General features: G+C 47.8%; 1 protein-coding gene across 1 annotated transcript; it reads left to right on the top strand.

Annotated features, from left to right (window-relative positions):
- Positions 1 to 4,699: 4,699 nt before the first annotated feature.
- Btg1 (BTG anti-proliferation factor 1) lies at positions 4,700 to 5,348 on the top strand. Its single transcript, XM_051141229.1, has one exon. It carries the CDS (start codon positions 4,700 to 4,702, stop codon positions 5,213 to 5,215), a length of 516 nt encoding a protein of 171 aa, XP_050997186.1. The 3' UTR covers positions 5,216 to 5,348.
- The last annotated feature ends 10,585 nt before the right edge of the window (positions 5,349 to 15,933 follow it).

Here is a 15,933-nt window from a genome sequence, read left to right as displayed (position 1 = left end):
TACACTCAAGTCAAGCAGGCTGGTAGCAGCCCAGACTGGTAAGTAACCAAGAACCTATCCTCATTCCACCAGACCTCGCTGGTGTTCCCCAGTCTGTACATCTGCCTACAACGGTGAATTCCCAAGATTCTTACCTACCAGAGCTAGCTTCATACTCCCTGGCCTATTGGACTCAGTCAGACTGCACACCATGTCAGTATAGTGACAGATCAAGGTCTATCCTGAGGTGCCCCGGCCTGTGCGCGGAGTTCGACTAAAACTCGGGAGGAAGGTCACCTGTTGAAAATGCAAGACACAAAGAAGGAGAGCAAGTCTGATTGATCAAACTCTCCAACTTTATTAGTCAGGCAGCAGCTTTTATAAGTCAGAAGGCAGAGGAGCATATTGCTATAGCAACCGAACTGCAGGCCTTTCTCAAAACATAGGGAATTCCAGGCAGGGTCATAATGTCCTGCCACACAGGGCATCTTGCTCTGTCTTCATCTGGCTTTAGTCTAAATGCTGACTCACAACAGGGTCAGCTAGTTTCTGGTGAAAGGCAAGCTTTGGGAAAGACAGAGACGTAAAGGTGCAGACTTGGACAAGATGGCTGAACATTGGCCATATGGCCTGTTGTCTCCAACACTGAGGTGTCCCACTAGTACTGCAGGGCATAGTTTGGAGTGAACAGCCTGCACTCCAGCATAGCCTAGTATAGGATCAAGATCCTATCTTACTGAGCCATCATCACATGCTCACCCCACATTTGGGTCAAGCAGTTCACGGACCAGCTGAGTCTGGTTAGCTACCCAGATCCTTATCTGTCTGTACTAGCTAACATTATCAAGCGATGTCATGCTCCCAAGAAGATAGTCTATCAGGCCAGTCTAGTGAGTACCCAATATCTCCTCCTGTTTATAACATACAGACCTAGCTTGGGCCATAGAGCCCGAGAAACAGTCCAACCTGGTGAGTGGTCAAGAGACTCCACAACCAGAGTCTTCCCCAGGCTGCAAGGCCTCGTTCAGGTCAAACAGCTCTCCAACTAGACGATGAGCTATCCCAAATGGTGAACTCCTCTGCCACCTTCAGAGTCTCTGGCCAGCTGGTGCTGCCAAAGAGCCCAGGCACTGGACCAGACTGGTAAGTGGTCAAGTCACTGCCCCTCACATAGAATCCCCACACTCTCAGGCCTAATTTGGGTCACATTGCTTTTTACCATCCCAGTCTTGTAAGTGCCTCAGCACCTCACCAATTTACACCATTACTGCACTCTCAGCCCCAGCTGGGATGGTGAAGCATGGCTAGCGATTAAGACTGCTTAATGACCATGACCTTGTCCTCCACACCATCCCCACACTACTGACCTAGCTGAGGTAGATTAGCCTCTATACTATACTATCCCAGACTATTGAGAGCTCAAGATCCTATCCTGCTGGTACTAGCTGGCCTATCTCGTGGTGCACAGCCTGTACTCTAGTCAAGCCTGGTAAATGGTATGGACCACTACACTCTCTGGACATCTCCATAGACCATGCACTCTAGTATCATTCTCATATGCCCTGACATGGCTCCACTCTGGCATCTCCCAGACTCCTTTGTGACCTAGACAGATGCCCTCATCTACCTGCTTAGAATAAGGAGTGATCTCACAATTACAAGCAGACTGTGGACTGGCCCAGCCAGGTAAGCCATCTTGATCTCTCTCTTTCCCACCATTTCCATCCTTCCAGGTCTAGCCTGAGTAAAAAAAAAAAAAAAAAGGCTGCAAACACTATCAGTCTGTGAGATAATATTTTTGTCCTCCTTTGCCATATCCACAATGAGTGTTTGACTTGCGGTGAGGTTGCCTGTTCTTAAGCCTACTTTGGTAAGTGATCAAGTCCTAGATGCCGCCCCCTCTCCCAACACTGCCCTCTGTTCCACTTCCCTCTACCTAGTGCCATGATTCCCCCCCTAAAGTCCTAAGGGTTCCATGACTTCTTGGGGGGTGTCAAGAAATGTAGACACCAGAGGAAACAATGAGTGCTCTAGTGCCATAGTAACCGACTCTCTTTATGTACCCTCCTCACACTCCCAGGCCTTGCCTGGACCAAACAGCCTGAAGAAGAAATCAATCCAGTGAGTGACCAGGATTCCCCATCATCCAGCCATCTCAGAGATCTGTAGATCAATTGCTGGCATATCCTAGTGCTCGTCACAGGCCACCATCCTCCATGTAAGCTCCATATTCCCAGCCCAGATTGTTAAGTGGTCAAGACCAAGCTCTGCCACCGCATCCTCCAATCACAAGGCCTTGTAATTGCCCCAGAGCCTAGTGAGTTCCTAAAAATCTCCCCTGCCGTAACCATCCTCATCCTGACTTAGCATGAGTCAATCAGATCGTACATCATCCTAGCCTGTTGAGAGCTCAAGCTCCTGCTATCATGGTGTGGTGCTAATACTCCCCCAATAGCTTGAGTAGCAATGCCTGTACTCTATCTAACCCAGCCTGATGAATGACCCAGACTCCTGTACTCCCAAGGGCACCCTCACATTTCTGGTCCTAGAATGGCTGCAGCAGCCTGGGCACCTCCCGTCCTGATAAGGAGAAAGACCCTGCCCTCATGCCCCACCCTCACACTCCTTGGCCTAGTTCAGGTCAAGTAGCCTGCAGGCCTGCCAAGCCCAGTTAGTGAGTGACCCAGAATGTTATCCTTAGCCTCCCCCCTAGACTATAATGGAGTCTCACAATCCCAGGCATACTGTGGATCAGACCAGACTGCTGAGCAACCCAGATATTATGCTCTTCCATAACATTATCACACACCCAGGGCCAGCTCAGGTCACATAGCCTGCACACAGCCAGCTCTTTTTGACTCAGAACTTTGTCCTCCTTTGTTTTCTCCCATACACACCAGAACTATATGGGACCAAGCCACCTATCCACTAGTATCCTCTGTTGAGTGATCAGCATAAGACCCTCCCAAGCTCATGAGCCTAATAATCCAAGACTTGTTTAGAACAAACACAGGGTCATTGGAAGACCATATTAAGTGATTAAGAGCCTCCTGTCCCACACGATCCTCATACACCCAGGCCTAGCTGACATCAAGCAGTTTGCCCATCAGTCTAGCCTAATAAAAGCCCAATAAAGATACTTGCCTTCATCGTTCTCACAGGCCTAGCTTTGGGCTTTTAGCCTGAGCAACAGCAGTGTCAGGTCAGTGATGAAGATAGCCCCTCTAGTGCCTTCCTCACACTCCCAGGCTTATCTCAGGTCCAGCCGATCACAAGTCAGCACAGCCTTGTGAATGACTCAGACTCTTGTCCTCCTGTGCCATCTTTAGAGTCTCGGACCAAGTTGGGGGTCAAGCAGTCCAGGTACTCGCCAGACTCAAGAGATGCCCCATCCTTGGCTTGGTCAGTCGGTTTGTCTCAGTTTCACAACTAACCCAGGACCCTGCCCATCTGCACAGTTAGCACATACCCAGGCGCACACAGTACGAAGCAGTCTGGGTGCTATCCCTGACTGTTAAGATCCTAAGACCTTCACTGCCTGGGCCAGTCCATTTTCTAGTTGGAGCCAATCATACGCTGTACCATCCCAACCTGTTAAGAGCTCAAGGTCCTTTCTGCCGCTGGCTGCATACCATCCCAGCCTCTTGATAACTCAAGGCCCTTCCTACTGCTGCCTGCATACAATCACAGCCTGTTCAGAACTCAAGGTCCTTTCTGCTGCTGGCTGTTCACCATCTGAACCTGGCGAGAGTTCAAGGTTCTTCCGGCTGCTGGCGTACAAACACTCCCAAGCCTAGCGTCAGTCCCACAGCCCGCACTCAAGCCAATCTCCTGGGTGACCCAGACCTTTCACACTTGTGCCATCTGACCAGTCTCAGGCCCAGCTGAGGTCGATCTACCTGCTCACCAGCCCAAACTGGTAAGTGATCAAGACCCTGCCCTTGCACACCTCAAACTCTCAGGCATAGATTGGATCGCAATGCTTGTCCACCGCTCTTGACCTGTTGACTCACCCATAACCCTGTCCATCGGCGACATTAGCACACTCCCAGGCCTAGCTTGGGCTATGCCGCTCTATGCCAACCACTGCCAACCACACAGTACCAGTATACGCTGCAGTCAAGCTTCCTGCTTACTGGCATGTGGTGGAGACTAACCCACACCCGCCTACCCGACGACCCTAAAAATCGCATTACTGCTTAGGACCTAGTACCTTGGCAGTAAGCCCAGCCTCGTACTCAGTATGCAAGGTGATCCACTCTTGTGCTATCCCCGTACTCCCAGTCCCACCTCTAGTCAGGCAGATTTCCCAACAGCCGAAACTACTAAATGCATTCCACTTTTGCACATGCACAGCCAAAGTATGTACTCAGGGTTATCCTATGTGCTCAGCCTCTTTAACCTTAATATGCTATAAAAATGCAAGGTAAATTTGCCCCTTGGAACGGGAACTACAAACTGGGAATCCTCAGAGGCTACCGAGCTGGGGGTAGGGGTGGCTGGGGGGGGGAGCTCAGAGCAGTGTGACAACCAGGCTACCCAGCTCCTCTTGTCTCTTCCCCCTACCAATAACCTTCTCTAAAAGAAAAGTTGGGGAAAGGCCCCTAAAGCTAGAAGCTGTCATATGCCTTTGCTTTCTCTAGACCACCAGGTCTTGGCAGAAGCCTGAGGTGGCCAAGTGTGCCTTTGGGGCCACATTGCTGACTTATTTGCCAACCCCATGCATCCCTTCTGTGCCCTTGTAGCCACCATGATAGTGGAAATCTGTGCTGCCGCGACCTTCATCTCCAAGTTCCTCCGCACCAAGGGGCTCACGAGCGAGCGACAGCTGCAGACCTTCAGCCAGAGCCTCCAGGAGCTGCTGGCAGAACATTACAAACATCACTGGTTCCCAGAAAAGCCGTGCAAGGGATCAGGTTACCGTTGTATTCGCATCAACCATAAGATGGATCCTCTGATTGGACAGGCAGCCCAGCGGATTGGACTGAGCAGTCAAGAGTTGTTCAGGCTTCTCCCAAGTGAACTCACGCTCTGGGTTGACCCCTACGAAGTGTCCTACAGGATTGGAGAGGATGGCTCCATCTGTGTGCTGTACGAAGCCTCGCCATCTGGGGCTAGCTCTCAAAACAGCACAAGTGTTCAAATGGTAGACGGCAGAAGCAGCTGTAAGGAGGAACTTCTCTTGGGCAGAACAAGCCCTTCCAAAAACTACAATATGATGACTGTATCAGGTTAAGATATAGTCTATGGATGGATCATCTTATAATGGATGGATAAATTTGATTTTTTGCTTTGGGTGGGCTCCTTTTGGGGATGGATTATGGAATTTAAACCATGTCACAGCTGTGAAAACCTGACACTAATTGGAGTGGTGATAATTTTTTTAAACTGACATTGCCGTAGTTTGGATTGTACCTTTCAACGATGTACTAGCCTGTGAGTTCAAGGAAACACTTCACTTACTAGGCAGTGAAGTCATAGGCTGGTTTTGGTTTTTCCAGGTATTTTAACTACATTGTCACACAGTCCTTTTAAGGAAAATATGTATTTCAAAGAGCCATCTTTCTTTTACTGTTTTTTTGGGGGGAGGTTTTTTTGTTTCGTTTTGTTTTGTTTGTTTTTTTGAGTTTTTTGTCTTTTTTGTGGTTTGTTTGTTTGTTTGTTTTGGTTTTTCAAGACAGGGTTTCTCTGTGTAGCCTTGGCTGTCCTAGACTTGCTTTGTAGACCAGGCTGGCCTTGAACTCACAGAGATCTACCTGCCTCTGCCTCCTGAGTGCTGGGATTAAAGATGTGTGCCACCACGCCCAGCTAAAGAGCCATCTTTCACATAAAGACAAACTAGGATGCGTGACAGGGGAAAGTGTCAGGCCTTGTAGTGTAGCTTTAGTTTTGAAAGTAGCAAGAAAACAGAATGTACCTTGGCAACAGGATTGTTAGCACCAGCCTGCTCTCTATTTGCTAGTTTGTAGTTTCCTAAGTACACTTATATTTAGGGAGTTGAGGTATAGTTTGGAGCTTCCCTTATACTCAGTTCAGTAAAAATATTTCCCACAAATTAACATGAATTTTGTAAACTAATAATTTAGTAAACTATGAATTGCTATAAATTTTTAATATGCATGTATATTAATTGTACAACTGTGGCAAAACTGTACAGGTTTCTGTATTTTAGAGACTTCTTTTTCTCATCTTAGCATTTAAGAGAGACTAGAGGATACATGTCATCAACTTTTACCACCAAAGATAAATCTGCAGCTTTGACCTTACACTATGTACTATTCCACACTGCCAGCCCAGCATAAATGTTCTTGGCAGGCCTCACTGGTGCCACACAGGCTGAGCACTGTCTCAGTGCAGTACATTTTCAAGAATCTCACCTGTCAGAGCCATATACACACTCCGTGGCCTGGCTGAGTTCAGCCAAACTGCAGGGCATCCCAGCCCAGGGAGAGCTCAAAATCATACCCTGCTGTTTGTTGTTCTACTCATATCCCCAGGCTTAGCTGGGGTCTACAGCCCAGCCTCACCAAGCATCAAGACTCCAGCTTCCCTGGAGACCTAAGTCAGGATAGGTTCCCGAGAGAATATGAGGGTGACTCTGGCAGAGACTCCTAGTAGCAGGGACCATAGTGTCTGAAAAGGCCACCCTATATCTAGGCAAGACTCCTAGTAGAGAGAGAACACCAACCCGCCCACAAAAACTTTGACCCAAAAATTTTCCCATCTACAAGATGTGCAGGGATAAAGATAAGAGCAGAGATTGGAGGAACGCTGAGCCAATTCCTGGCTTAACCCAAGACCCACCCATGGGAGAAAGCCAACCCCTGAAACTATTAATGATACTCTCCTATGCTTGCAGAAAGGAACCTAGCAGAGCTGTCCTCTGAGAGACTCCACCCAGCAGCAGTTCAAAACAGATGCTGAGACTCACACCCAAATATTGGGTGATACAAAGGGAGTCTTATGGAAAAGTGGCGGTGAAGGAGAAAAGGACCTGGAGGTGACAGGAGCTATACAAGAACACAAACTGAAACAACTAGCCACAGCCTAGAGGGGCATAGACTGGACCTAGGCCCCCTACACAGATGTAGCCGATGAACAGCTCAGGCTTCATGGGGGTCCTCTAGTAAGGGGAGTGGGGGCTGTCTCTGACATGGACTCTACTGCATATGTTTTTATCTCACCCCCACCCCCATGGGACTGCCTTGCCAGACAACAGGGGAAGAGGACACCCACAGTCCTCATGTGACCTGATGAACTGGGGTGGGTGGGAAGGTGGATTCCTCTTTTCTAAGGAATAGGGAAGACGGAGGGGGAGGGAGGGAAGGTGGGGCTGGGAGGAGAGGTAGGACAGAGCTATTACCAAGATGTAAAGTGAACAGAAAAATAAATATTAAAGAAATTAAAAGGCTCCGGCTTCCTCCATCCTCCTGAAATTCCCAGGCCTTGGGTGGGTCAATCATCCCACTATGAAGCCTGATAGTGTGCCAGCCCCTGGGACCAGCTGAGACTAGCAAGAAACCTCACAATCCTGGGCAGACAGTGCATTCTACTAAGTGCCCAAATTCCTTGCCTTCCTTTCCCATCCTTAGGCTCCCAGTCTAGGGAACCATGCAACCTGGTGTGTTGTCAGGACTCACTCTCCAGTGCCTTCCTCATCTAGCCTGGGTTGGTCAAGAAGATCCCTGACTTGCCTAGACCCTGTTCACCATTGCCATCCCAGAAACCACATGTCTGCCTGGGATGGAGCGGCCTGGGCACAAGGCAGACTGGTGAGTGATGAGGACCATGTTTTCCTACACCATCCTCAGTTCTATCCAGCTGCTGCCAGAAAGGTTGTACACCAGAGCAGAGTGGTGAGGTCCCGAGAACCTCGCCCACCCAAGCTGTCATCACACTCCCTGGCCTAACTGTGGCCAATCAGAATGTGTACCATCCAGACCGTATGGCCACGCCTTATCCTTCCAGGATCACAATAATGATCTGTGGCCTTGCTTGTGTGTCATAGTCTGTACACCAGAGCCCAGCCTGGTGACTGACCCAGGCCCTGAACTCTGAGGACATCCTCACCATCCAAGCCTAGCACTAATGAAATAGCATGGGCATCAGTCTGTCCTGGGGAGGGATCAAGACTCCTGTACCAAATGCAAACTCTCAGGCTGAATTTGGAGCAAGCAGATTGCTGCTTACTCTGGCTCGGTAGTGAGTCAGACCCTCAATTCTCTCCTACCGGCTGAGACTAGTGACTGATGTAAAGTTTTCAGGTACACAGTGCAGCAGCCCATTGTAGTGAGAGACCCATAACTACACCCTTCTCCACCGTTACTACAATCTCAGCCAGAGACCTAGTCATAAAGATTGCACAAAAGAGCTGGGCACAGTGATGCATCCTGTGATCCCAGCACTCGGGAGGCAGAGGCAGGCAGATCTCTATAATTTTGAGGCCAGCCTGGACTACAAAGCAAGTCCAGGACAGCCAAGGCTACACAGAGAAACCCTGTCTTGGAAAAAAACTAAAAGGGGGAAAAAAGACTGCACAAAATCCAGAACTTTGAGTGACTGAGGCCTTTTGCTAACCCTTGTTATTCCTCCAGCTCCAGAGCCAGCTAAAGTTGAATTCTCAGCAACCAACCTTAGTCAGTGAGCCAGAGTGTCCACCCTCCCACCATCCTCACACTTGAGGCCTATCTATGGTCCCTCTGAGTGTCCATCACCCCAGCCTATGAGTATGCTTGTCTTCACCTTCCCCACCCTCATAGGTCAAGAATGGGTCATACAACATGGGTATTAGGCCAGATTAGTGAGTGTCTAATGTCCCCACCTGCCTTCCCTGTACTCATTCTCAGAGGCAGAGCTTGGGGGAAATACCTGAACAATATCCTTGCCTTATGCGTGGTCCAGACTCCCATTCAAGTATCCTTCTCAGACTTCCAGGCCTAGTTCAGATCAACCATAAGGCCAATGAGCATAGCCTTGTGAATAGCTCCTGCCCACCTCGGTCATTTCTGAAGTCCCAGGATGAGCTCAGTATCCTGCACACTGGCTCAGACAGTACCATTAGCAAGACCCTGCCATCTCACATTCTCCTCACACCTCAGGCCTACCCTGGGTTAAGCGGTTTTCCAACCAACTCCATTTCATGAGTGATGCAACCCCTCTTCACAAGAATACCACAGCCCCATTCCTAAATTAATCCAACAGCTCAGACACCAGTCAAGACTGGTGAGTGATTGAGAGCTTGTCCTCTCTATCATCCTTACATGGCAGCCCTAGCCTGTATCACACAGCCTGCACACCAACCCAGCATGATGACTTCCTAAGAATCTCATCTATGTAAACCTTTCTCGCAGTCCCTGGCCTAGCTGAGATCAATTAGACTGCACCCACCCAGCCTGGAGAGAGGTCATAAGCCTAGCCTGTTGCTGTCTTCCTAATATGTTCAGGCCTTGCTTGGGTTGTATGGGCAGAGGTATGGTTCACAAAAGAGGTTTGACAACTCTGAGAGCTGCTTGAGTGGAACTATGCCGAGGGGCATGAGAATGGTGGAGGGGGGGGGTCTTGATACTTACAGAGAGGGGCCTGGAACTGTGGGGCTATCATGGGAGTGTAAGGCTCTGGGTCACTCCCCAGGCAGGGAGCCCATACAACCCAAGCAAGGCCTGAACATATTAGGAAGACAGCAACAGGCTAGGCTTATGACCTCTCTCCAGGCTGGGAGGGTTACCAGTACAGCCTCACCAGTGATCAAGACCCTCCCTCCCTGACAATCCTCACACTCCCACACTTTACTCTGGCTAAGCAGCTGGCCCATCAGAAGCACAGTGATTGCCTGGTTCCTCCTCCTTCCTTAATCTTCCTCACAGTCAGAGGTCAATATTTGCTCACACAGACTGAGCACCAGGCCACCTTGTTTAAAGATGAAGACTCTCCTCGACCCCAGAGCCTTCCTAACACTTCCAGGCATAATTCAGGTGACACAGATTGCTGACCAGCACAGCCTGGTGGGTGATACAGACCCCTGACCTCCCGTGCCAGCTGGGGTCAAGCAGGCTAGGCACAAGCCCAGACTGGTAAGTGTTCAAGATCCTGTCCTTCCACGCCATCCTTATACCATGGTGCCTAGCTTCTGCCATGCAGTGCACACAAAATTCCAGCCTCATGAAAAATCAAGACCATGCTCCCACCCCTTAGTCCATCCTAAAATCACAAAGAGCGTTCCAGGCCTGCCTGTGAGTGACCCAGACCTTCATCCTTCCATTCCATCCAGATAGTTCAGTCCAAGCTAGGATCAACTTGCCTGCTCACCCGCATAGTTAGCCAGTGATCTAGGGTGGCGGTTCTCAACCTGTGGGTCTGTGACTCCCTTGAGGGGTCAAATGACCCTTTCACAGGGGAGGCCTAAGACCATCAGAAAACACAGAAAATTAAGTTGCAATTCATAACAGTAGCAAAATTACAGTTACAAAACAGCAATGAAAATAATTTTATGATTGGAGTGTCACTGGATTGAAGAGTCACAGTGTCAGGAAGGCTGAGAATCACTGGTCTAGACTTTCCTCCACTGGACATCCTCACGTTCCTAGCTGTGGCCCAGCGTCTTGCCCATCAGTTCAACGTAATGAGGTCTTAAGAGTCCCTATATGCTTCATACTCAACAGGCTAAAATTGGGTCACAAAGCCTGATTACAAGACCTACCTAGGCTCAGGCTCCAGGACAGAAGAAGAGGCATAAAACTGTAAGAGCAAGAGTTGGTAGAAGATTCCAAAGAAATGGTGTCTTCCAGATATAGCAGGGCTGATGCACATATACACTGACAGAGACTCCGATAGCATGCAAAAGACCTGCACTAGTCCAAGCCAGACAAAAGCAGAGCATAGAGAAGGGAACAGGAGCGCAAAGTCCCAACACTAACCAAGAAGTTATTTAGAATTGATACCTACTGGTAAGGGGAAAACCCATTTTCTCTAATGGAGTGACACTGGGTGTAGCAACCATAATCCAGAGCAAGGCCCTGTGTCCAGGAATAGGTGGCAACACAAAGTATACTTCATGTGTTTTCTGTGGTTTTTTTTCTTTTGAATTGTTTTGGTTTGCCAATTTTGGCTTTTGGAGGTTTTTGTTTATTTGCTTTATTAGTGTTTTTTGTTTTTAATTTTTTGAGAGAGAGAGAGCATGAAGTTGAATCTTTAGGATGATTAAGAGGTTCTGAAAAAAAAAAAGAGGTTCTGGGAGGAATTGGGAGAGGAAAATAAATTATCAAAATATATTGTATGAAACTAATATATATGTCTGCATGGATGTCCCCCAGACATTTGCATTAGACAACACCTGCATACTCCCAGGCATAGCTGAAGTCAAGCTGTCTGTTCAACAGGCTACCCTGATTAGTGACCAAGACCACCCCAACCCCAATCCAGCATGTTTTGCAGAATCTCAGGCCTACTTTAAGTCAATCAGATCTCTGAAAAGCACAACAACATGCCTAAGACCCTGCCCTCTCACAAAACCCCCACGCTGCTTAGCCTGTCTTATAGAGCTTGCACATGAGTGAATCATGGTGAGTTACCATGAGCCTCACCTGCCAGAGCCACACTCACACTTCCTGGCCTAGCTGAAGTCAATTAGACTTTGCAACTATTCCAGCCTAGTGAGACTCAAAATCCTATGTTCCTCCATATTACTAATACTCTTAAGCATGCTTAGATTGCAGACCTTACACTTCAGTCCCACTTGATGTATTACCAGGACCTTTGCACTCCTGCAACATCTTTATAGTCTGAAGTTTAAGTTTCATGAAACAGCCTCAGATTGAGCCTGGTGGACGATCCAACCTCTTGCACTCTTTGGAATCTTACTGACTAGCCAAGTCTTTATGACTAAGACCCCACCTTCTATACCAGCTAAGATTAACAAGTAATTTCACAATCCCAGGCAGATTGGTAAGTGACCTAGAACTGCACATTTACCCACCACTGTAGGCATAAGCTTATTGTGTAATTCAAATGCTGATTTCTGTACTCCCCATATTTGGTTGCAATCCTTGTGTTGAGAATCTCTTGTCTCAATATTGTGTAAACACTGCACTTCAATTGTCTCCTGATATGCCAATAAACCAGCTTACAGTCAATTGCTGAGCAAGAGAGAGAATAGGGCTGGACTTCCTTCTAGCCAAGGGAGGAGGAAGTAGGGGATTAAACACATTGAGGTCCAGGAGACATTAGGAGAGAGAGAGAGAGAGAGAGAGAGAGAGAGAGAGAGAGAGAGAGAGAGAGAGAGAGAGAGAGAGCGCTCAGCAAGTGACAAAGCGCAAGTATCTCTAGTATGTATGCTGGGAGGAAGCCAAAATAGCTTACAGGGTTAAGAATAGAGTTAATACTGTTGTGAAGCTTGTAAAAATAAAATAATAGACTCTCAATTATTTGGGTGATAACTAGGTACAAGAGAACCTGAGAAAAAACAGTTTTATAAAAATAACTATAATATACCATTTTCCTACTCACCAGCCTACCTGTGATCATGCAGACTTTTGTCACCCTGTGTCATCCCCACAATCTCAGGAACATCTGAGATCAAGTTGATTTCTTACAAGGTTATCTTGCTCAGTGATGAAGACTTGGCCCTCTTCCATGACCTGACTATCCCAGGACTAGTATGGGTAAAATGGTCTGGAATCAGTTCACTCAGTGATTACTCCCCTCCTGCAGCATTCTCACACATCTCAGGCCTAACAGAGGTCAAGGAGTATGTCCATCAGCCAAACATCGTAAGCGCCCAACCTACCTTCATATCCCTGACACTCATAGACCAAGATGAGGGGGTCACATGGCCTTAGTACTAGGACAGCCTAGTGAGTATTTAACATACCATCAACATGCCTTTGCCATCCTCACAATCACAGGCCTAGCTTGAATCATATAGGTTGAGTAATAGACTAGCCAGGTGAATGATTAGGTTTTGCACCCAGCACCCTTATCATTCTCCCAGGCCTAGTTTAATCAGGCCGATCCCTGGCCAGTGCAGCCTGGTCAGTGAACAAGCCCCCTAACCTCCTATGCTATCCCCACAATCCCAGAGCAGCTGAGTCAAATAGACTGGCTGGGAGACAAGACTAGTAAGTTATCAATACACCACCACCCTACACCATCCTCACACTGTCAGGACAATTTAGCATCACACAGTCTTCATAATCACCACTTGCTTTCAACTCCCCACATTCACAGGCCAAAATATGTATTCAATATGTTATCCTCATGTATACATACTCTGAGTGTTTAAATTTAGTATACTTTAAAGAAAACATGTAACCAGCTTTTACAGCATACGCCATGTGCATAGTTTTGCCTTGAAGTAAGAATCACACATCTGACAGGCTTAGTTGGTATCACACAGCCTATACACTAGCCCATTGTGGTAAATATCCAAGTAACTCACCTGCTTAAGACATCATCATAGTCTCTGGCCTAACTGTGGTCAGTGTGTACACCACTCCAATCTTGGTGATAGCCCAAGATCCTATTTTGTTCACGTCATAGTAATACTCCCAGGCCTATATTGGATGACAGAGGCTGCACTGCAGGAAAGACTGGTGAGTAGACTGAACCCTTGCACTCACAGCACATCCACATAGTGTCAGACCTAGTTTGCATGAAGTGGTATGGGTACCCTCCTCTATTGGTGAGCTATAAAGAATCTGCTTTCCTATAAATCTTCACATTTGAAGCCTTGTTTGGGACAAGAAGCTAACAAACCAGCCAAGCCTCTTCAGTGGCCTAGCCAACTGCTAGTCCACAGCAGTTCAGACTAGCTAGTCTTACAATCCCAGGTAAGCTTGTAAGTGACCCAAAACCTCATCTTTCCTCAACCCCCATTACCAGAGCCATGACCTTTCACAGGTCACAAAGACTAAGTACCAGCTGAGCCTAGGAGTGAATCAGTCAGACCTTTGCTTCATGTGACATCCCCATCCCACCAGGAAAACTGGTGCCAAGCTGCCTGTTCAGCAGCCTACTCTGGTGAACGACCAAGGCAGGGACCTCTTAACCCCAGCCTAATAATCTGAGGATTTGAGAGCTCCCAGTAGCTTGGTCAGTGACCAAGCTTCTCAAGCGATCCTCAAACTCCTAGGCCTAGCTCTGTTCAACAGCTTTCCCATCAGAACAACCTAGTACAGTGGTTCTCAACCTGTGGGTCAGAGGCCCCTATATAAGGTGGAAAAAGTTATTTCACAGAGGTCGCATATCAGACACCCTCATATCAAGTATTCATATTATAATTCATAACAGTGGAAAATTACATTTATGAAATAGCAATAACAATATGGTTGGGGATCACCACAACAGGAGGAACTGTATTAAAGGGTCACAGCGTTAGGAAGGTTGAGAACCACTGGCCTAGTGATCATCCATGATTCCAACATGCCTTCACCTTCCTTACACAGGCTATGATTAGGACAGCCTAGAAACTGCCTATTATCCCTATGTTTCTTACCATGCTCACTTTCACAGGCTTAGCTTGGATCATATAAAATGAGTAACTCGCTCAGCTTGGTGAGTGAGTAAGACTCGTCACTTTCTTGAGACCTTAGGCCTATTTCCCATCAAATAGTTGTCCTATGACCCATCCTGGTGAGAAGACCATAACCTGCACACTAGTTTTCTCCCCATGATCACAGGTCTACCTAGACTGAAAATGCCTTGTAACCAGTCCAGACCTATGAGTAATAAAGATCCTGCATTCCCACATCATCCTCCTTCTCCCAGGCCTACCTTGGACCACACAGGTTGTTCACAGCCCAGTCAAGTGAGTAATCAGCATCCTGTCCTCCAACACAAGTCTTGCATTCTCTGGCAGAGCTGGGATCAATCAGACTGTGTACCATCATGTCATGGTGCTAACTCAAATTCAAACTCAGCTTGCATCATACAAATTTCCCCAGGCTTAGCTTCAGTCACACAGTCTGCACTGCACGCCAACCTTGTGAGTGTCCTAGAACTTTCACTCCAAGGTCATTCTCTGATTCCGGTCTGTCTTGCATGAGGTAGCCTGAATGCTACCCCATCTTGGAGAGAGACAAAGAACACACACTCCTGCACTATTATCACGTTCTCAGGCCCGGTTCTGTTCAGGAGCTTGTACAAGATTAGTGACTCAAAATCCTGCCCTCCCATATCAGCTAAGCCTAGCTAGTGATGTCACAATTTTACTCTTGTCATGTGAGGGACTCAGAACTCTGCCTTTCCTCATCATTACTTCATTCTGAAGACTTTGCTTGGGTCACAATGCCTTGTCACCTGTGAGTGACAGAGACCTCGGCTATCCACTGCCTCATGTCTTAACAAGCTGAGGTCAAGCTGCCTGCTCATTAGACCACTCTGCTGGGTTATCAAGACTAGGGCCCTCCCTTCTATCTATCAGTTCCAGGAACTTCTAGGGTTAATAAGCTTGGTCACTAGCAGAGCCAAGTCATTAATCCAGACCCTTCTTTCCTATACACACACACAGGCCTAGCTACAGTCAGGCCTAATGAATGCCTAAGATTCTCACCTTCTCCACACTCACAGGCCATTATCAGCTTCCACACCCTGAACATCAGGCCAATCTAATGAAAGCTCAATATCCCCAACCACCTTCCTCACCCTCACAGGCCTGACTTGTGTTAGACAGGCTGAGCAAAACCCAAGCCTGGCGAGTGAACAAGACTCCTCCAGCAACATCCTCAGACTCCCAGGCCTAGTTCAGGACAAGCAGATGGCCGAATAGCCAGGCCTGATGAGGGACCCAGCCCCTTGCCTTTCTGTGTCATCATCACAATTAAGATCTAGCTGTCGTCAAGCAGCATGGGCTCCCAAGCGGACTCTGGTGTATGATCAACACCCTATCTTCCCCAGAGTCCACACACTGCCAGGCTGATATGGTCACGCACGCACGCACGTACACACACACACACACACACA

Source organism: Acomys russatus, chromosome X (assembly GCF_903995435.1).
Source record: "Acomys russatus chromosome X, mAcoRus1.1, whole genome shotgun sequence".
NCBI classification, from domain to species: Eukaryota; Metazoa; Chordata; class Mammalia; order Rodentia; family Muridae; genus Acomys; species Acomys russatus.
The sequence above is the reverse complement of the archived record's forward strand: the minus strand, read 5'-3'. Positions and strand labels throughout refer to the sequence as shown.